Here is a 20,063-nt window from a genome sequence, read left to right as displayed (position 1 = left end):
GCGACCCTAGACAGGCGGGCGCAGGGCCAAAGGGGCGCACACGAGCCCTGCCCGCGCAGCGCCCGCAGGTTGGGCAGAGCGCCTGCGAGTTGCTGCGACGCCCCGTGGCCCGGGCCTGGACACTCACGTTGTTCAGGTGCTTCCACTCCTCTGACCACTCGCGCTCCGTGAGCCGGTGGTCAATCACTTCCTCAGGCCGGGACCCGTGCACGGCTGCGGAGGAGGCCGATGGTCAGGCCCCGCCCCCGCTCCCGCGCCTCGCCCCCGCTCATCAAGCCCCGCCTCTGCTCACGCCCCTGCCGCAGGCCCCGCCCCCACTCACGCCCCTGCCGCAGGCCCCGCCCACGGGCTGTGCCCTCCCGTGGAGAGGTGAGGAAGAGAGCCCAGGGCACTGACCGTATGCCCACTTCCCTGGGGGCTCAGGAACTGGCCTGGCCTCTACTCATGCTTCGGAGCAAGAGACCCCTGTCCCCATCCCGCGCTTTGGCCACCCCTCCCCCACCTCCAAATCCAGCCACTCTCACTCTTTCTGCCCCCTGCTGCTGGCATAGTGGCCTCAGACCTCAGTCAAGGGGCTTCCCCGCCGCTCAGGGCCTCCTGTGGCTGCCTGGCTTCACCCATACTTTACTGCTTCCCGGACTCCTATGCGTCCTTCAAAGCACGGGTCCCAGGCTCCTTCCTCCTCAGCAGCCTTGGGCTCTCAGGCTCCCTTAAGCCCCATGTATCTCTGGTTGTGTAGTAACTATAGGTGCTACTTTGCTTATCCTCAGTCCTGCCAACAGACTGTGTCAGTCCCCAGGGCAGGGCCAGTGTGGCCTGTTCACCTCTGTGTCCCCTGGGCCGAGCTCCAGCCTGGGAAGAGGGGTGATCCGGCTTATCTGCTGGGTCTCAGGTGAGCAGGTGTAAGTGTGGTCTCCTGGGAAACAGTGGGGTCGGGAAAAGCCAGAGCCCTGACACTCATTCCCCATGGGACCTGGGCCCTTTGTCTTGCTTGTGGCCTCAGTTTCCCCCACCCTGCCTGCCTCCCGGAGGTGTGATAAGACTCCCGGGAGACGAGATGGAGGGGAGGGCCCTGGGTGTGGAGCAGGGCTCTGTGCTAAGGGCTTTACGGGTTCATCCCTGCCTCAACCTCCAACCGTGTGTGGGGGGAGGGGTCCTGCCGTTATTTCCATTTTATAGATGAGGAAACTGAGGCTGGTTACAGGGACATGTGGACCAAAGTAAAGCGAGGTCGGCTGGAGCTGGGGCTGTGCCCTTAGCCGCTGGCTGGTATAGCTCCAGAGACTGAAACAATGGGGTGCCCACACCCCATAATCAGAAACAAAACAAACAACTGAGAGCTGAGAAATTCACACCAGCAGGGCAGCGTCTGGCTTCCTCACAGCAGCTCCTCCTACACTTTTTGAAATACTGAATATGCTCATCCCACTGTGACCCAGCAAGGCCCATGCTTCCTGGGCTGGGGTCTACTTAGGCCTTTTTTACCCCCCAAACCTGAAATGCCTACCCAAACTGCAGCAGAGGTGGGAGGTAGTAGCCACAGCCCGCGGTACAGCACCCTGCCCTGCTGCCCACAGAGCTGGGGACTGCACCGACGCCCTGCCCTGCTGCCCACGGAGCTGGGGCCTGCACCGACGCCCTGCCCTGCTGCCCACGAAGCTGGGGCCCGCGGTGCACCGCCCTGCCCTGCTGCCCACGGAGCTGGGGCCTGCACCGACGCCCTGCCCTGCTGCCCACGGAGCTGGGGCCTGCACCGACGCCCTGCCCTGCTGCCCACGAAGCTGGGGCCCGCGGTGCACCGCCCTGCCCTGCTGCCCACGGAGCTGGGGCCTGCACCGACGCCCCAACCAAAATAGTGGCTGAGATCTGCCTGACAGCTGGTGTTTATTTTTGCTTTAGCAGAAGCGGGTGGGAATTAGCACCTGCCTGACCCGGCTGCAGGGAGCCAGACGCTGTCACCTGCTGCCCGGGCCTGGGCCCGGGCCCTGGAAGCTTCCGGGGGGAGGAGGCAGGGGCAAGGCCTCTGCTGACCCTTCCTCTGGGCCCACCATCGGCGCCCTGGGCCTCTGCCTCAGGGGCAGCTGTTTCCAGGTTTCCCGCTGGGGGGGGGGGGTGTCCCTGGGGTGGAGGCTAATCCTATTCATCCCTTTGACCCAGCACAGAGGAAGGTCAGAAGGTCAGTCGTGGTAGCTAGACGACTCTGGGCCTGTCCGTTACCCCCTTGGGCCTCAGTCTCCCCATCTGTGATGTGGGCACGCTAACACATCACACGGGTGTGTCAGAACACATCAGGGTGCTGCCTTCTAGGACCCAGCGAAACATACAATGCCAACAAGAGGACCCCCGGGACCGGCCACACCACCCCCAGTGACAGCTGGGTCTCAGCACCCACTCTGGGCTAGGCCCTGTATTAACACCCTCTCACCCCCTGAAGGCGGGGCTGCTCTTAAACCCAGCCAGCAGGGAGGAAGCAGGCCTGCAGGGCACGTGACCTGCCCAAGGGCACACCTGCCCCCGGGGCATGTCGCCCCAGCGCCCAGCCCCCCTGATCTCCTTCCTTCTTGCACGGACCACCCTATACGGATTTGGTGTTTTGGTGTAGCAGGACCCGCCGCGTGCGCTCAGTGGTGCCCTGCTTTCCCTCGGGGCGCCTGGGCGTTGCAACTCCTGCGACTTGGGGACCCCCCACATGCCCGGTCTCTCCCGGCTGCCAGTGCATCCTGAGCGGCTCTAGATCCCATACCTGGCCCTGCAGAGTCCCCAGGACAGGCACCTCTGCAGCCACGGCGCCCACCTGCCATGGGGAGGGGCCCTCCTGGCCCTGAGGTGGCGGCGTCCAGCTGCCCCCCCGGGAAAGATGGCTGTCCCTCAGGCTTCTGGGCGCAGCCCAGGCGGGGTGGGGCGCAAATCTCTCCTCTGCACCCACGTCCTCAGTGCCCATCCTCCCCAGACAGACGCGGCCGGGCAGCGCCAGCGTTCACGAGCACACGGCAGCCCCGGATGCTCCGCCCGCCCCCACCTCCACTCGGCGCACGCGTGCACCCCCGCAGCGCGCCGCTCACCCAGCTGCCGATGGCGCTCCCGCAGCTCCCGGGGGTCGAGGTGGCGGTAGGAGTCCCGGAAGTGGTGGGCCACGGCCATGTCCTCCAGGCGGTAGTGCGGAGGCGGCGTGGGCTGGGGCAGCCCGTTGCTGGGGCTGCAGCGCTGGGCGGGGCTCAGGGTGCACGGCCGTTTGCTGAGGTGGTCCGGGTGCAGAGGGTCACGGTCTGACCCGTTCTCTTTGGTCCTGGTCCCAAGAGCAGGCAGGGGACAGTGGTCACGGGGCCACGATCCGTGGACAGAGGGGTGACGGGAAGGTCGGGGCGCGGGCAGAGAGCGAGTGAGCGAGCGAGGAGGAGACAGACCGAGGTGAACAATGGGAGAGATCAGACCCAGCTGCTGGGGGCCCAGCCCGGTGCGCCCCTCTTCCCCCTCCTCTGGGGCTCCTGGGGTGAGGTGGTCAGGAAGCCTGGGCCTCCTTGGAGAGAGTGGGGGAGACACCCTCCCCCATCAGCAGGACAGGTACCCACGCTATGACCCAGCAGTGCGGGCCAGCCCAGGCACCTGGGCACCTCGGGCTGCTGGACACTCGGGGTGCACGTCCAGAACGAATAGGCAGGGCATGCCGGCCAGGCAGTGTCTGTCCTGCCTCCGCCCCTGTCCTCCCGGGGCATCCGAGTCCTCAGGAGAACCCGCCACAGCCAGACAGGGCGGCCTCGCACCTCAGGCTGAACCTGACCAACCCGGCAGCGGCTGCCACGGAACGCAACGCGGTATCGGCCTGCGTTCTCTCAGCCCCGGAACTGGGGTGCCCGCTAAGCCTCGGCGCCAGCGCAGCTCTCGAGAGTCAGGTAGGGAGAGAGCCGGCCCCTCCACCGTCCCCCCAGGTACCTGTCAGGTGTCCTCCTCTTGCCGTTCTCGTTGACCTCCGGTAGGAGCTCCGAGGAGTCGGTGGGGGAAGAGGCGCTGGCATCCAGCAGGAGCTGCTCGTGCTGGGCCAGGTACTGGGCGGGGGTCTGCTTTGCCAGGCGGGCGCAGTGCAGGAGCTCCCGCTGCAGCAGGGGCAGGTTAGCCTGTGGGGGGCGGGGAGGGGCTTGGACTGGCTGCTGACTGAGGTCAGGGCGCCAGGTGCTTGGAGGTGAGGCAGGGATGCCAGCGGCCAGCCTTGCTGTGTGACTCTGGGCAAGCTGCACGACCGCTCTGGGCCTCGAGTTCCTCTGCTACAGCCTGGGGATGAGGGCGGGACCACGCCCCCCAGGAGACCCAGTGGTTTGGGGTTTCTCCCCTTCACCAAGCTCCCTCCTGCATTGGCATCTGGAGAAATCGAGGCGGGCTCCTCACCAGGACCCGCTGCCTGCGCCTGAGGAAACAGGCCCCAGACGACCGCCCGCACGGAGAAGGAGAGTGAGGCTCAGAGGGGACGGGGCAGCCCTGCACACAGTCCCCGCAGTGGATGAGCAGGACCCCAGCACACCTGCCGCAGACCCCAACGTGCGCTGGCTGGTCCTGCCTGCCCACTTTCTGCGGGTTCCCAGCCCAGCCTTGAATGAAGGTATCAGTGTACCCACGCCGCTCTGGACCGTCACGCGTGTCACCTCCCGGGGTTGGACACGACCACTGGGTTCCACATTTGTGGGTAAGGACACCACAGCACAGGGAGCAGATTGGCACGTGGGGGTGGGCACGGGATTCGAACGCAGATCCCGCCTGTGACCGCCGTGCGTAACTGCCGTGCCCTCCTGCCTCCGCTCTGCTCTAGGCCTCCCGGCGAGCACGGCAGGGCCCCGGGGGCTCGGCGGTCTCCCCAGGCTGGGTGGGGGCGCAGCGGCAGGCCGCTTGGGAGGGCCAGAGTTCTGAGTATTTGTAACGAAGGCAGTTCCCCAAGTTTCTCACGGCGTTTCAAAGCCACTTCGGCAGCCTCTCCCGCCTCTGCGCCACCAGCCCCCACTAGCACATCCACCCGGACGCGATCAAGCAGCCAATGTGTTTTTGTCAAGCAGCGCCGGCTGCCAGGCCTGTTCTTTTCCTACTTGGATAGCTGAACAGCGGCCAGCCCGCCATCTGTCGAACACGTTAGGAGCGTGAGCTGGGAAAGGAGGTCCCGGGAGGTCTGAGGACGCCAAACATCCTCCCTCCCCCTCGCCAGCCCCTCCTCTCCTGGTGCAGCAGGGCGGGGGACAGCACGGGCCCTGGCTGGTTGTGTTAGAGCCATGGAAACATCTGGATTCCTGGCCGGCTGGACCCAGCTGCGAGCCGGGGCCACGGGTGGAGGGCTGGCTGGGCGGGGCAGCATCTCCCAGCTTCCGGAAAGCCCCACCACTCAGCCCCGCACAGCGTCAGGCTCAGGAGAGGGTGCAGGGGACCTGGGGCCTTTGGCTGGGGGAATGGGGACCAGGGCCCAGAAGAAATGCATAGACACTATGGGGGGCGGTGCGCCTCTCCTTCCTGGGCAGCAGCCCCAATTCTGTCTCCAGGGCCTCGGAGGCCTCGCCACTGAGATGCTGGACAGACCGAGCTGGTGAATCCCAGCTCTGCCACCTGAAAGAAGGTTCCATGCTGCCCCCTTCACAGACGGGAACTCCGGCCGGAGAGAAATCAGCGTTTGCATAAACACCCGCAGTCAGTGTTACTGGAGCAGGTGTCTCCCATTCGGTGAGGGTTTATGATGTTTCCACTGCTTTCCCAAGGATCTCCTTCACTGCCCCACACTCCACTGCAGGCCCTGTGTCTGCCCACCCTGGCTGTGCTGTGTGACCGTGGGCAAGTCACTTAACTTCTCTGACTTCTGCCTCACCTGCAGCTGGAGCTGCAAGCAGCTCTGGCTCCTCCCATCCTGGGTGTGAGGCTCCCACGAGCTTCTCATGAGTTAACTCTCCCAGTCCCACCTGAGGAGGTGGGCTGTCACACCCCAGGGACCCGGGAGGGGACTGGGAAGTGGGAGTTTCGGTTGCCCAAGGGCAGAGCTGGGCTTGAGCCGGGCGGGCTGGCCACTGCTCCTGCCTCTGCTATAGGAGACGGCGCCAAGGGCCACCACGTGGGTGCGCCACGGTTGGGCCCAGGAGGCCGTCAATCCCCAGGAAGGCGGTGCCCCCGCTGCTCCCAGGTCACAGGTGGGGAAGCCGAGGCCGCCCAGCAGGCCGGCATGCCCCCAGGCTCCCTGCGGCACTCTGCGTGCTCAAGAGGCCAGGGTCCCACGGTGAGTGGGGGGGGGGCAGGGGCGGGGCACTTCCCAGGCAGGGCCGCGACGACTTGTCCACAAGCCCTGGGAACAGGACTGGCCATGCCCAGGAGCCCCACGTCTGGCAGACGAATGGACTCTGTCCCTGACAGCCCGCCGGCCCAGGGCCCTCACCCAGCTGCCCCATCACCAGGAGAGCAATCGGGGCGCCACAGCTCCGACAGCCCCATGACTGTGCTGCGGGCAGGGGGCACAGAGGCAGGCACTGCCAGGCCGGCGCGTCCCGCCTGGCGCCTCACTGGGGTGTGCCTGGGAGGATGCGGGGATGCCAGGGCGAGCGGGCCTGGCCGGGGCGCGCGGGGATGCGGCGTGTTTTCCCTGCTCCTGCTCCTCTGATAAACAAGGGCAGCGGACACGGGCAGGTGGGACCTGTGCTGTAAATGTCTAATCTGACAGGATAAGCAGGCACTGCGTCCCCCACGATGGGGAGCGTGGAGTCAGCAGTACGTTGAAAGCAGGGAGGAACAGGGAAGGGCTGCTGATGAATTACAAATGACTGCCAGATGGGCAAACCCTCAGCCCAGCTCACAGTGAGCTCAGAGGGGTGTGGGCGGGAAGGCGGGAGGAGGGAGCGGATGTGGGGTCCCCTTGCAACGAGGTGCGGACCTGGGGCACACCCCGGGCAGGCTGGGAGGCTTGGAGCTGGAGGGGTCGGGGCTCCGGCTCTGCTCCACCCCTCCACCAGCGGGGACCTCAGGGCCTCAGTTTCCCCACCTGTTAACCGGGAACAGTGGCAGTGCCTGGGCCACCCCCCCGCACCCCGAGGGCTGCTGGGGGCCCAGCAGGGGCAGCTGCAGAGGACACGTCGTCTGCAGAACACCTGAAATCCCCAGGTGATGACGCCCAGTGGTAGTCGAGCGCATCCCAGAGTCTTTACCTGCGTGTCTCCCCACAACCTTCCCAATAGCCTGAGAACGGTTCCCACTTCACAGCTGCGGAAACGGAGGCACAGAGGGGTGAACTAGCTTGGCCCAGGACAGTGGGGGCTAAGCGGCAGGGTCAGGGCTCGCATCTGGGCGCGTCTGGTATGGCCTGTCTTCACGACCCTCTGAAAGGCAGGCCCCACCAGGGTGCAGCTGTGCAGGTGAGCACGGCCCACGGCTGGGAGCACCACCTGGGCCCGGGAAACGAGAGCCCACCAGGCGCTCCAGGGCGGGCATCTCCCAAGCGAGCTCTGTGGAACCTGACCTGAGGAGATGCGCGCCAGCAGGGGCACCCGTGGTCAAATATATTTGGGAAGCATTTCACCTCCACCCGCTCTGGGAGATGTGCGACCCTCAAGGGGAGCGAAGGCCCTGAGGAGCGCGGCAGGGGAGACACGGGTCTAGCGCTCGTCCCCGTCTTGTGCACACACGCCGCCCAGCACCTTGCTAAAACGCAGGTTCTGACTCAGTGGGTCTGGGCTGGGGCCCGGGAACCTGCATTGCTCACACACCCTGGTGTTGCTGCCGCCAACCCAACACCAACTACCGAGAGGCCCTGGTCCACTGTTTACCTTCCGTGACGGCCACACGGCTGCCTTCCAACTGACACCCGCTCAGCCATCTGTCTGCTTACCCACATGACCACCGTCTGTCCACTGTCCCCCTCCCCTCGCTCCGTTCCGGGTACACCCTCGCTGCTCCTCAAACACAGCAGGCACACCCCTGCCTCAGGGCCTTTGCATGTGCTGTCCCCGCTGCCTGGCTCTGTCCCCCACTCTCCTCCCTCGCCCTCCTCTATCCTCAGAAGGCACAAGGCACCCTCCCTGTAGCTCCAGAGTCTATGGCCGTTGCTGTCGGCTGGCATAGAGCAGGTGCTCAAAACATAGCTTGTCGAGCGGCTGAGTGTATTGGTCACTAATATAACAGGATTGAGCCTGGGAGCTTGGTCTCCGAGCACAGGGTCGGGTGGCTGACTACTCTGGCCTGGCAGCGAGCTTGCAGGAGTCGGCCGTGACGACGGGTCAGCACTGATCCCCCCTGGGGGACAGGGGAGTCAGAGTCTCGAGAACAGTGGCTGATCTGAGCTGGCAGAGAAAAGACTCGGGGCTCCTGGGGCCCCAGCGCAGGGGAAGTGGGTTTGTCCCTACCTTCAGGAAGGGGATGACGAATGGCCGCAGCGGGAAGTTGGTGGCCTCCTGGAGCTTGGAATGGAACTCCTCGATGGTCAGCGTGGAGTTCTGGGGGGTGGGGCGGGGCGGGGCAGGGGGAGAAAACACCTTGCTTCAGCCCGGGGAGAGGAGGGCAGAGACTGAGGGCTGGCCCGGCCCAGGGTCACCACGTCCCCACCCGACTCACCACGAGCCCCAGCACCAGCGTGCGCACGCGCTCCCCGATCTCCGGGGAGATGTCACTGCCGAACTGCTGCAGGGTGGCCAGGAAGCGCTTGAGTTTGCTGAGCTGCCGCGCCCCGCAGGCCGGGGGCAGCTGCTGCGTGGACAGCGCGGCGGTGCACGAGGTGGCTGGGCCATTGCTGAAGCCGCTGGGCGTGGATGGGGTGCCGCTGACGGCCGTGGGCGAGGGACTGCTGCCGTTCATCACTGCGCGGGGAGAGGCGGGCTGAAGACGCAGCAGGGCGGCCGGGCCCCACGGACACCCTTTACAGACGCACAAACTGGGGCCCCGGCAGGGTGGGAGCACAGACGTGATCCAGGCGTGGCCCGGGCTCAGCGGCCCCTCGGCTTTGCTCTGGGCCACGCAGTCAGGCCCTCCACACCCGGGGACACCACGGCCGCACGCTGCCTGGCAGACACGCATCTCCTGCGAACAGGTAGAGGGGCTTCCCCACAACCGGGATCTGCGGGCCCACCCTCCTCTTCCACGGGGAGGTCCCTCATCCCCCCTAAAGGGTAGTGACCACCCCCCCACCACGACAGCCCAAAGCCACGCCCCAGTGCCTACGCAGGTGCCAGGCTGACGGGGCTCAAGGTGGGGCAGGGGAGCCTGGACCCCCGGGACAAGCGGGGTCGGATGCTGGCGGGGGGACACCGCACAGCTGCTGTCTGGGGCTGCTGCACGGGTGGACGTGTGCGCACACGGGCCCCAGCTGCGTGCAGAGGACGAGCAGGTGACCCGAGGGGCTTGCGCTGAGCTTGTGCGGGGGCCCCGGAGCAGCACTGTGGGTGCCTGTGGTGACAGACACTGGGATGCTGTGAAGGGGACCAGAGGCAGGACCGTGATCCTCAGCTGAGTCTGCCCCAGGGCCGGGGAGCCCTGCAGAGCCTGACCACCTGCACCCACTCCCCTGCACCAGGGCCTGCACAGAGATCAGAGGTCGTGGGCTCCCAGGGCCCTCGGTGATGGCGGAGGGGGTCTGGACACGGGAAGGCTGCACGGGACCCGCGCCTTCACACTCCTGCTCGCACACCCAACTCCCGCTCCTGCGCACGTCTGTGCTCCCTACACGACCATCCCGAAGCCCACCCTCGCCCACACCCTGCACTCCACGCACCTTCCCTCCCTCAGCAGCCCTGCACGCACCTCACGCAACATGCCAAACACACGTGCTCTCATGCTCGCATACACGCGTACACACCTCATGCGTGCTCGCACACAGGCCTATATGCACTGCACGCATGCACACACGTATGTGCACACGGACCCAGTGCACAGCCCACAAAGACCTATGCACACACGCACACACGTGCACACACGTGCCCACAAGCATACCCCACATGCACACTTGCACACGTGTGCACACACGGGCACGATGCAATGTAGCCCCACGGCGCACCCATGTGCACACCCACACCGCACACGTGCAGGCGCACGTCTCACTCACTCAGCTGTGGTCCCCAAGGCCCGTGCCCTGGCCCTCCCGCCTTGTCTGGCTGGGTCTGTGCAGAGGCCGCGCGCTCACGCCTCGCTGGACTAGGGATCTGGGGACGCAGGACAGCTCAGAGCTCCTATTTTCTCAGGGCCGGGTTTCTCCAGGGCTCCAGCATCTGCCGGGGCCTGTGTGTGTGGAGACGGGGGAGCAGCAGCCCCCTTCTCCGGGCTGGGGATGCTGCTGGGCTCGGCTCTGGGAAGCGGCCCTTCTGAACAGCCGCAGCACGGGCGGAGGGTGTGTCGCCCTGCCCCTCCAGACCACGCCAACCCGGCTATCCTGACCTGGCTCTGGGGGGTGACCTCCGCCGTCTTGGCCTCGCCCAGCCTGCAAGGGCGGGAGCACGTGAGGTGACCGCATGCCCGTCCCTCCTCCCTGCGCCTCGGCTATCCCAGGGCTTGGCTCTCCAGGTCCCGGTTGCCGGCTCCACCCGCCCCTGCAGGCCTGTGGGAGGTAGCTCCCCTCCAGCCCTAGGCCTGTGCCCTCCCCCTCGGAGCTGGAACTGGCGCCCCCCGTTGACCCCGAGCCCACTGTCTGGGCGGCTCCGCACCTTCAGCTTCCATGACCGCCTGCCGGCGACACCTGCGAACGCTCCCCCCGGCCCCCCCGCCCTGAGCTGCGGGCCAGGGACAGCCACCTAAGCCCCAGGCAAGGGGCCTCGCAGTCCCTGAGCAGCACCCACGGTGCTCAAGGTCGCCTCCCGTCCCCCGGGGGCCCCGGCACTCCGCAGAGCCTCAGAGGCAGAGTAACGCAGCCCAGCCCTTGTGGGCACAAGATAAGCACCCTGGTTGGGAGTGGGCGTCCTGGACCAGCCCAGACATGCCGTGTGGGTGAGATTCGGGCCTGGCCCCCATTTCCTCATCAGCACACGGCCCTCGGCCCAAACCAGAGGTGGGGCTTCTGGGCCCGGAGGACGGGGTGTTCCGTCTGCTGCATGCTCCCCCTCGCAGGACCCAGGTTATCCTTCTCCCACCGGAAGGCGCCGGAAACGCCTGACCTGATTGCTTTTACGTGTTGGGTGATGGCTCATCGATAACCGGCCCCACGTAACAGACGTTTGGGAAGCACTGGTTGAAAGCCAGGGTTGGCGCCAAAACAGACGTGCTGCCTCTGTGTCCCGAGAGGGGGCGGGCTGCAGGCGTGGTGACCCGCTCCGCTCCGGGCCCGCGCCCTTCACTCGGCCCTTGGTCCCGCTTCTCCCTCCCTGGAGACACAGTGCAGGTTGAAACCTGTTTGCCCCCCTGCTCTGGGCGGCCTTAGAAGCTCCTTCCAGGACCCACAGGTGACACGCCGGCTCAGGGGTAATCCTACAGGACAGTCACTCTGGGGACTTCCTCTCGCTCTGGGATGGAAGGAGCTCCAGACACAGAACACGAAGGGCCCTGTCCCTCACCCTCTCCGAGGTGTGTCCAGGGCACCCTTGGACCAGAAGACTCTGCTGTTGTGCTAATTTTCTCTGTCATTGTGGAGCTGATGCCCCCCCCCCCCCCCACACACACCCTCGTCGAGACTGATGACAGCCGCTGGCGGTCACCCCAGACAGGCCGGGAGGTGGCCTGCTGCATGGGGACCTCACCGCAGCGGGGGCTCCTGGTCACTCACGGCAGAGCTGGGCCGTCGCTCGGGGTCTGGATCCTCAGGGGCTTCGAAGACGTGCGGCTATCCATGCCTCCTGGGACCCCGCCCGCCAGCCCCTGGCCTGGCCTCCCCGTGGCGCCCTTACCCGCTCGCCCTCGGCGCCTGGTCCTCCCGGCGGCCGGCCTGCCCTCGCTCGCTGCGCTCCCTCCCAGGCTGCCGGGCAGTCTCAGCCGCTTGCTAAAGAGACGCCGAAAATAACCCTCGGCCACAAGTGCTTTCATTCCCGCAACAGGTGTGTTACTAAGATAGACCACACGTGTCCCGGCCGAGGTTTGGGGGCACAGCGCAGCACCCCACGGCTCCCCCAGTCCCGGGGCTGGGCCGGGGGGGCTAGGACGAGGCACCGAAAACAGCCCCTCCCGCCAGCCCCCCTCCCAGCCTTGGTGCTGGGAATCGCCATCCTCCTGTCCACACAAAGCTCACAGGCATCACAGCACCGCAGCTCCGTGCACACGCCGGGCCCTAGATGATGCCACACCTGGGCTTACATCGGGCCGGTCCAGATGGGCGAGCCCGCTGCGCTGGCTGGCTGACACACACTGCCAGCATCGCCCCGTGAGAGCCTCGCCTAAGGGCATCAGCTGCGGCTTGGGCGCTTGGACGGGCACGTCCACGAGTGACCAACATCTGCTGAGCACCCCGCGTGGGCCAGACTGCGTGCTGACGTGGCCCAGGGCCTCGTGCGATCACCCCTGGCGCGAGCGCCATAACTTTCTCTCTACAGGTGGCGGCCGCGGCCTGTGGACACTGTGCCTGGAAGGGGAAGCGTGGGGTCTGCCCTTGAGATGGGCTGTGGACTGGCCACTGACATCTGACCTTCTCGCAACTCTGGGACCTGCCTGGCTCGCCCTGTTTTGAGTTGGGGAAAAGGAAGCTGAGCGAGGCCATCCGCCTGCCTGAGGCCACAGAGCGTACGAGCGGCAGGGCTGGGTGTGAACTCAGTCTGTGACTTGGGGGTCCTGGCTGCTCTGCTCTCCTGGGTCTGTCCCTTGGGCTCCATCCCCTAAGAGAGGCCTAGCCCGGCGGACGCAGGGGTGCAGGCAGAGCAGTGGGCGCCGGGTGAGGACCTCCCGGGAGGCCGCGGTTTTTGTTATTTTACTTACAAAGACAGACCATAGACCATTTTAAGCAGCCATGAAAACGGCCGTGGGGCAGAGACATCGCAGGCCCGTCCTCTCGATCTGTAAGCAAAATAAGAAAAGCACGCTGTGAGGAAGGAGGCCGGCACCGGACGCTGCCCTGGGGGGTGTCTACAGTCGGCCCCTCCCCTGCCTCTCGACAGCGTTTTGGGGATTGGGACTCTGTCACCACCTTGGGCCAGTCCACAACCTTCTCTGGGCCTCGGCTTCCTTCTCTGAAAAATGGGCTGGACCAGGGGATGTCTTAGGGCCGTTTCTGGCGGGAACATCTGGGGCTCCACAAGGGTTCTGGCACCTCCCTGGGTACGGGTGGGACACCCTGGCTCTTAACAGCTGCGTTTCTGGAAAGCGCCTGGTGACCCCACTCGGCACCATCCTCAGGGACCCGGAGCCCAGGTGATGGGCTAGAGGTCAACAGACACACCAATGGTGGTTCCGAGACGAAGCCCAGGTCTGAGCTGCCGCGAAGGGCAGAAGCACCGAAGAGGAAGAGAGATTTGATTCGTCTGAGCTGGAGTTAGTGGGCAAAAGCCACAAGGAGACAAGCTGTACCACTGTAAACAGAGACTGAGCCCCTGTCACGGGAGCAGGATGGAGCGCTAGCCCCTTAAGGGTCCTCCCCGCTGCCGAGTAGCTCCTTACATCCCTCCCCAGAGTTCTCTCAGCCCTCTGCCCCAGTCCCGAGCCACACCACAGCTTCAACTCGAAAATGAATTCGTGCCCAGGGCAGTCACCAGGCAAGGAGAACCACAGCCCTCAAGCCATGGCTCAAGGTCAGTCTCTGGTCAGCTTGGCTCGCAGGCCGGTCCTGGGGAATCTGGGGAGGTTCTTGGCAGGAATCCGCAGGGAACGCGGGGGCTCCGTCTACTCTGGCTCCCACCAGCAGGTGCACAGACGCGGTTAACCCCCCTGCTTTCAGGGAATTCGTGGGTTAGGGAACGAATCTGAGGCCACCTTGGAGGAAGCCTGACACTTAAGACAAAAGCCCCCAGCAGCCAGAGAGCACTAGGCGTCAGCTTAGGAAAGAAAGACGCTCTTGTCTCTCATAACCTCCATGCCCTAAACGGAGCCGGGACCCCAACGAGAGGGGACGGACCCTGAGCCACACGCAGGCTGCCACCCGCACGTCTGTTCCCAGGCCTCACGGAGGCGAGCCGGTGGTGTCAGCTGACCCCAGCCCAGTCCACAGCCTGGAACATCTGGTTCCCAGACCAGCACTGTCTGGAACACGGGCTCCTGGACCGGGAAGAAAAGCAGGCCAGGGAGTCGCGCCCATGAGGGTCGGGGTCCCCGGGTCGGAGCCCTCGACCAGACCCTCAGATGGTCTCTGCTGGTCTCTCCTGCTTGCAACCCGGACAACAGTTGCGGGGCAGGTCATCTTCCCAGGGGGAGCTGCTGTTGCCCCGTCAGGAAGAACTCCTTTTCCCGCCCGGGCTGAGCGTACGCGGGGGAAGTTTCGCCAGGCTGCAGCCTCCCCTCTCCACCCACGAGGCCGCACGCGGAGGCAGCGGTCCGTGGACGGAGACCGGCCTGCGGCTCAGCCCGAGGTGAGGACTGACTCTTCTGGAAAAGAGGGAGGGGTGACAGTCCCCGGGCGAGAAGAGTGAATGAGACAAAGCACGGCCACCTCTGGCCACTCCCGTGCGGCCAGTGCAGGCTGCGCACCCAGGATGGCGGAGGGCAGGGCCCACCCCAGTCTCCGGCACATGTGGGGACCCTCACTCAGACCGACCCCGGGGGAACAGAAGCTGGAACATTCTGTGCCAAGCGATGTGTGGGGAGGGGTGCTTGGTCATTAAGCTCCTACTGTGCAGGGGTCGCCCTGCTTTCAGGTGGCTGCTCCCGGGAGCAGGTGGTGTTGTCCCATCTCCCAACAGAGACCAGCTCACAGCCAACATCCTACAACAAGGGGCCCAGCCCGACCTCCTTCTCCAGGTGGGGGCCGCTGCCTGGCCTCGGAGGGCAGAACCAGTACCCTTCACGCCCAGATATAAAAGGAGCAGGCCGGGCCCTGGGGCCCACCCTGGGCTCTGAGCACAGCCCAGGACCCCGGGTGGGTGGAGTGGAGCCCGATGAAGCCGGTGGGAGCCAGGGGCCACCAGGCCAAGGCATTTGAGGTTCCTGCCCCAGAGACGGGCTTCATTAGGGTTTCAAAGCCTGGGGAAGGGTCCCCCGGTGTGGGGCTTTCTGGCTTCTGAACATGTGGGTGGGGGAGGCACGTGGACTGCCCGCCAGAAACACCTAGGACACACTGCTGAGCCCTTGGTCGAGGGGACAGGGAACAGGGTCCCCCCAGCAGCCCAAGCCGGGGGTCTCCTTCTCAACTGCTCTGGCTCAAAGGACCGGGGCTCAGGTGGTGCCTGTGGATTCCGAAGCCCACCCAGACCCTCTGTGTGTGCCGAGATGCTCAACCCAGGGCCCAGGGCCAGCGAGATACCACCACGTTGCTGGCAGCCGAGGCCCCCCTGACCCCAGCTCCTGGCCCACCCACACACCCGGCTCAGGCCTGGCCGCAGAGCTCCTCCAAGGCCACAGCTGCCTCCAATGGGCCCTCCAGGGCGTGCAGGCCCAAAAGGATTCACCCACATGCAAGTGACCTGCTGTGTGACCATGGGGAATCCCTCATCCCTCTCTGAGCTCCAGTATAGCAGCTAACCTTGACAGAATGCTCACCGTGTGCCCACCGTGCTAAGAACTTCTAACTTGCTCGCCCTCACAGCAGCTCCTTGAGGCAGGGGCCATGGCCAGCCCGGCTTTGCAGATGAGGAACGCCGGGCCCAGAGAGGTTAAGAAGTTTGCCCAAAGCCTCACGGCTACGAAGCAGAAGAGCTGGAACCCGAACCTCAAAGCTTGGGCCCTGACCCGTGATGACATCCTCCCTCTTAAAGGCCCAACAGGGGCGTTTACAGGTCCAGGATGGAAGCTTGGACCTTAACGGGCTCGAGGGACCCCCGGAGGTGCCTCTCCCCGCTGCACCCCTCGGGACCGGGCCCTGGGGTTACTCACTTGTGTGGGGTGTGAAGGGGGGGTGTCGCGTGGCCCCCTGGGACGCGGCGGGCGGCGGGGGTGGCATGCTGGGGGGCGTGGCCTGGGGCTGCGTCTTCACCTCGGCTGGGGAGCCAGGCATCGCGGAGGCCTTCTCCTTCCTGTCCGCTGTGGGCGTCACGGCCACCGGGGTGGGGGAAAGGAGAGAGAGACAGAGAGAGAGAGAGCACGGGTGAAGCAGGCCGAGGGGCACAGGGGTCGGCGCCGCCCAGCCCCACCTGGTTCCCGGCTAAGGGCCCCAGCAGCTGGACGTGGGCCTATGTTGCTGGGGGCCCAGGTGGGCGACTCCCAGATGGCCCCCAGGTAGCTTCCGGCTCTGCCTACAGAGCTCGTCCCAGGCCCCAGCCTGCCCTAGATAAGCCCCAGGTGTGCTCACAGGTGGCTGCCATCCCACCCACCTAGGACCGGAGAGCAGGCTTGGGTCGGCCCATTTCAGGTGGGCTGGAGGGTGTGGCTTTCAGAACTCTGGCCAGCCAGAGCCGGGCTGGAGTTCTCACTGTGGAAGTGGCCCTGGGGGAGCCTGGATTGTCTCTCCTGCAGACCAGGGAGTCGGGCGGCATCCCCCAAGCCTGCGGTACCCCGACTCTGCTTGCATCAGCCCCTCCTGGAGGGCATGTGCAGACAGCCTCCCCAGCCCCATTCCTGAACTCAGCAGGTCCGGAGCGGGCCTGAGACTCCGCACTTGTAACAGGCTGCCGGGGAGGCCCCCGGGGCCGCAGCTGCCCAGGTATTCTTTGCAGGTGGAGGGGGGTGAGCCTCTGGGCCTCCCCCCTCCATCTTAGCTCAGGGTCAGGCCGCAGAGACCCGGGAGCAGCGGCTGGGATTGTGGGTGCGTCCCGCCTGTAACGAACAGGCCCAGCCCACGTGGCCCCAGCCACTGCTCGCCCTGCTGACACTGACGGAGTCTCCCGGGGGCCGGGGGCTGATGGGGCCAGGCTTGACACCTGTCAGCCACCACCAGGACTACAGCTCTGTCCCTCTGCCTCTGCCCATCCTCCCCTCCCCGGGGTCCCGCACGATCTGGGCAGAGGTGGAGATGCACATGCACCCGGGCAGCCACCTCCGTGAACAGCGATGATGCTAATGAACGGCATTTACCGCTACCTGTGCCCCAGACCGTGCAGACCTCCCCTCATCGCTCCCACATCCTCCTTTACAGAGAGGAGATGCCCTCGGCACTCCAGGGCCCAGGGGGTGAGAGCAGAGAAATCCCCTCCCCACCGGGCCCCACGGAAGGGGGAAGCAGCCGCTCACCAGCAGCCACCCGGCCTCGCAGCACCTGCTGTCCACTCAGCTGGCCTCCCTCCCGCCGGGCGCCCTGCCCCCCAACAGCCCGTCTGTCAGGAGGCTGACGGCTTGGCACACGTGTGCCACAGCTGTGGGGGCCCGTCAACGCCACACCGGGCTACGGGGCTGGCGGCCAGTCTCCAGTGACAACCAAAGAAGGAAAACGTGGCCAGCGCCGTGGGCTCCAGGCCACCTCTGTGGGGTGCAGCCCCATCCTGGCCAGCCCTTCATCTGACCAGGCCACCCTGGGGCAGGCAGTCCCGCCAGCAGGCCAGGGAGGGCGCTTAGGGTGCCAGACTGGGACGCCGGGGATGCAGGGCCTGGTCGGACCTTCCAAAGCCCTTCCACGTCGGGCCTTCACCGGAGCATCATGGGTGGAGCAGACCAGAGAAGTGGATGGAGAGAAGCCGGCGGGAGGGGGCCATCAGGGAGGGTGGACCGAGTGTGCCCGCGATGACGAGGGTGCCACATCGCAAGGAGTCTTGCGCCCACCCCACTGATGCCTGCCGGGCCTGTGGACGGAGCAGGCAGTGCCCTGCTGGTGCCCGGAAAGCAGGCCCGAGGCTGTCCACTTACAAAGGAGACACACTCACGCTTCTGGAAGATGACAGTCGTGGATCCTGTGAGGGGGACGCTGCTGCCAGCCCTGTTTTACAGGCACAGAGAGGTGCAGCCATCCACCAAGGGCACACAGAACGTATGGTTTGGGTGGGTCTGCAGGGTTCCAAGGCCTGGTTGACATCAACGCGAACTCTCCTCCTTGCAGGAGAGGCAGCAAACCCAGGTGGATGGAGGTTCTGGGCTGGCTGGGTGGGGGCACCCCTGCGGCTCTCCCAGGTCCCACCTCCAGCCCTGGGTCCTGGGTCCCCAAGGGCTGTGCACCGTGGAAACCCCACAAGAAACCCCACAGGTCTTGAATCTTGTTTGAGTCTGGCTCTATTGCCTCCTGGCTGGCTGTGTGACCTAGGGCCAGTCACCTCACCTCTCTGAGCTGACTCTGTAAAGGCTGAGGGCAAAGTGCTCAGTGAAATTCGGTCACGGTTTACGGAGCAACTTGTGCGCCGGGACCCTGCTCTGGAGGCTGCCCTCGGCACGCACCCCAAGCCATGAAGCAGAAGGTGACAGAGCCCCTCGGGGAAGAGCAGAGGTGGTGTGGAGACGGCGAGCGACAGCAATTGTGGTCCAGGAACAGAGAACACAAAGACAGCAGGGAGTGTGCAGGGCCTTTAGCTGTGCAGGGAATCGACAGGAGGCTGGCTGGGCTGGGCTGGTGGGCAGTAGGGAGCCAGTGAAGGTTCTGCACAGCATCCAGCAGACGTCATCTCTCCTGCCTGAAACCCTCCAGCAGCTTCCCCTGTATGTGGGGCTTCCCAGGGTCCTACCCCCCGGCCCGCTCCCACGACACCCAGAGCCCCAGCTCCAAGCCCTCACACCCCCCCCGGACCACTCCCCCTTCCCTCCTGGGGGTCCAGCTCCGACCTCATGTCCTCAGGAGAGGGGTCCCCACGTGAGACATGAGGGTCTCTAGCTCCCCTGGAACGTGACCCCCCGAGATGACCTTGTTTCCTGGCTCACCTGTCGCAGGGTTTCTGGAAGGCCGGCCACGAGAATGAGGTCACCACCGGCAGCCCTCCTAGAGGGGTCTCCCTGCTCAGGGGCCAGAGGGGGCAGGTCGGGGGGTCCTGGCTGCCCTGCCTCCAAGGTGGGCCGACACGGGGGCTGCTGAGGGGCTGTGGGCGCACCCACAGCTCACCCTGCACCCTTGCCTACCTTGGGGCTTGCCGAGCGAGGACAGCAGGGTGCGAGGGAGCTGAGTCCCACCCTCCTGACGAGTGGCTGCCCCTGAGCCGGGCTCCCCACCTCCCCGGGGTGCAGCATGGGTCAGAGGAGGAGGAGAAGCGTTCTTGGTGGGGGGCCGAGCGCCCGCCGTGGTCACGCCACCCGCGGCGGTAGCTATTATTACCGTCCTCTCGCCGCCTCTGCACCCCCGAGTGGGGAGCCCGGGTCAGCCCGCGCTGGAGCCAAGCCTGCCCGCCTCTGGCCTGCGTGGCCTCAGGGCACACGGCTAACAAGCTGCCAGACAGGCAGCCTCACTCTCCCAGGAGCCGGCTTCCTGCCCAGCCCCTTTCAAGGGCCCGCGCCAGCCAAGGGCTGCTCCCTCACCCCCTAAGACCCACTGCGAGGCTCGGACCCCCGAGGGCTAGGGCACAACCTTCCTGCCCATCTGGCAGCCTGGGTAGGGCCGTGTAGGCAGGACCCTGCACCCACAAGCCAGCACGAGCAGGAGCTGGCCAGGACGCGGGGGCTGGGGGAGGGGCCCGCTGTTGGGTGCTGACTGCTGGGGGCCGGTGAGGGGGCAGCTCCCACCCCCGCCAAGGCTGCGGCAGGGGGGACGTCCCGGCAAGTTCCAGACTCCACCCAGAAAACCTGGGCCGGCCTTGTGGGGCAGCTCTTCCCCCCTCCCCCATTCTCAGGTACCTCTGCCCCCAGCGTCCACTCCCAGGGGTCCTCAGCCCCGGGGGAAGCCAGGCCCCGTGTGCTGCACGTCCACACGGCATCTCATTGGATCCTCATGGCCCCCCCAGAAGGCGCTGTCAGAGCCCCTGTACCGTGGCATCCTGTGCCCCGCCTATGAGAGGCACTGACCCCATCCATGGGACCCCAGGCTCGAACGGTCCCCCTGCACCCACCCCGGGTCTGCGTTTCCCCCACTCCTGATTCTAGGGTCATTGGGGGTCCTCAGCCCGAGACCCTCCACCCAACACCAGGGGTCCTCCTACACAAGCCCCCTTTTAGGGAGCTCTGATCTAGCAAGTTGGTTATGGGGCCCAGGCAGCTGAATGTATGTCAAGTTTTAAGTTCCTTGTTTC

At 65.8% G+C, this 20,063-nt stretch overlaps 1 protein-coding gene across 2 annotated transcripts in view; it reads right to left on the bottom strand.

Moving 5' to 3' along the window:
• The window catches only part of CBFA2T3 (CBFA2/RUNX1 partner transcriptional co-repressor 3), an 84,123-nt gene that overhangs the window by 5,766 nt on the left and 58,294 nt on the right, over positions 1-20,063 (bottom strand). For both annotated transcript variants that reach the window (XM_033845046.2, XM_073795720.1), the window contains exons 2-8: positions 15,868-16,014; positions 12,826-12,903; positions 8,557-8,798; positions 8,349-8,438; positions 3,931-4,112; positions 3,063-3,286; positions 128-213 (exon numbers count right to left, since the gene is read on the bottom strand). In XM_033845046.2, coding sequence (XP_033700937.1) covers positions 128-213; positions 3,063-3,286; positions 3,931-4,112; positions 8,349-8,438; positions 8,557-8,798; positions 12,826-12,903; positions 15,868-16,014 — 1,049 coding nt within the window. The remainder of the gene's footprint in view (positions 1-127; positions 214-3,062; positions 3,287-3,930; positions 4,113-8,348; positions 8,439-8,556; positions 8,799-12,825; positions 12,904-15,867; positions 16,015-20,063) is intronic.

The sequence above is a fragment of the Tursiops truncatus genome, chromosome 19 (assembly GCF_011762595.2).
Source record: "Tursiops truncatus isolate mTurTru1 chromosome 19, mTurTru1.mat.Y, whole genome shotgun sequence".
Taxonomy (NCBI): domain Eukaryota; kingdom Metazoa; phylum Chordata; class Mammalia; order Artiodactyla; family Delphinidae; genus Tursiops; species Tursiops truncatus.
Note: the sequence above shows the minus strand (reverse complement) of the source record. Positions and strands in the feature narration are given on the sequence as shown.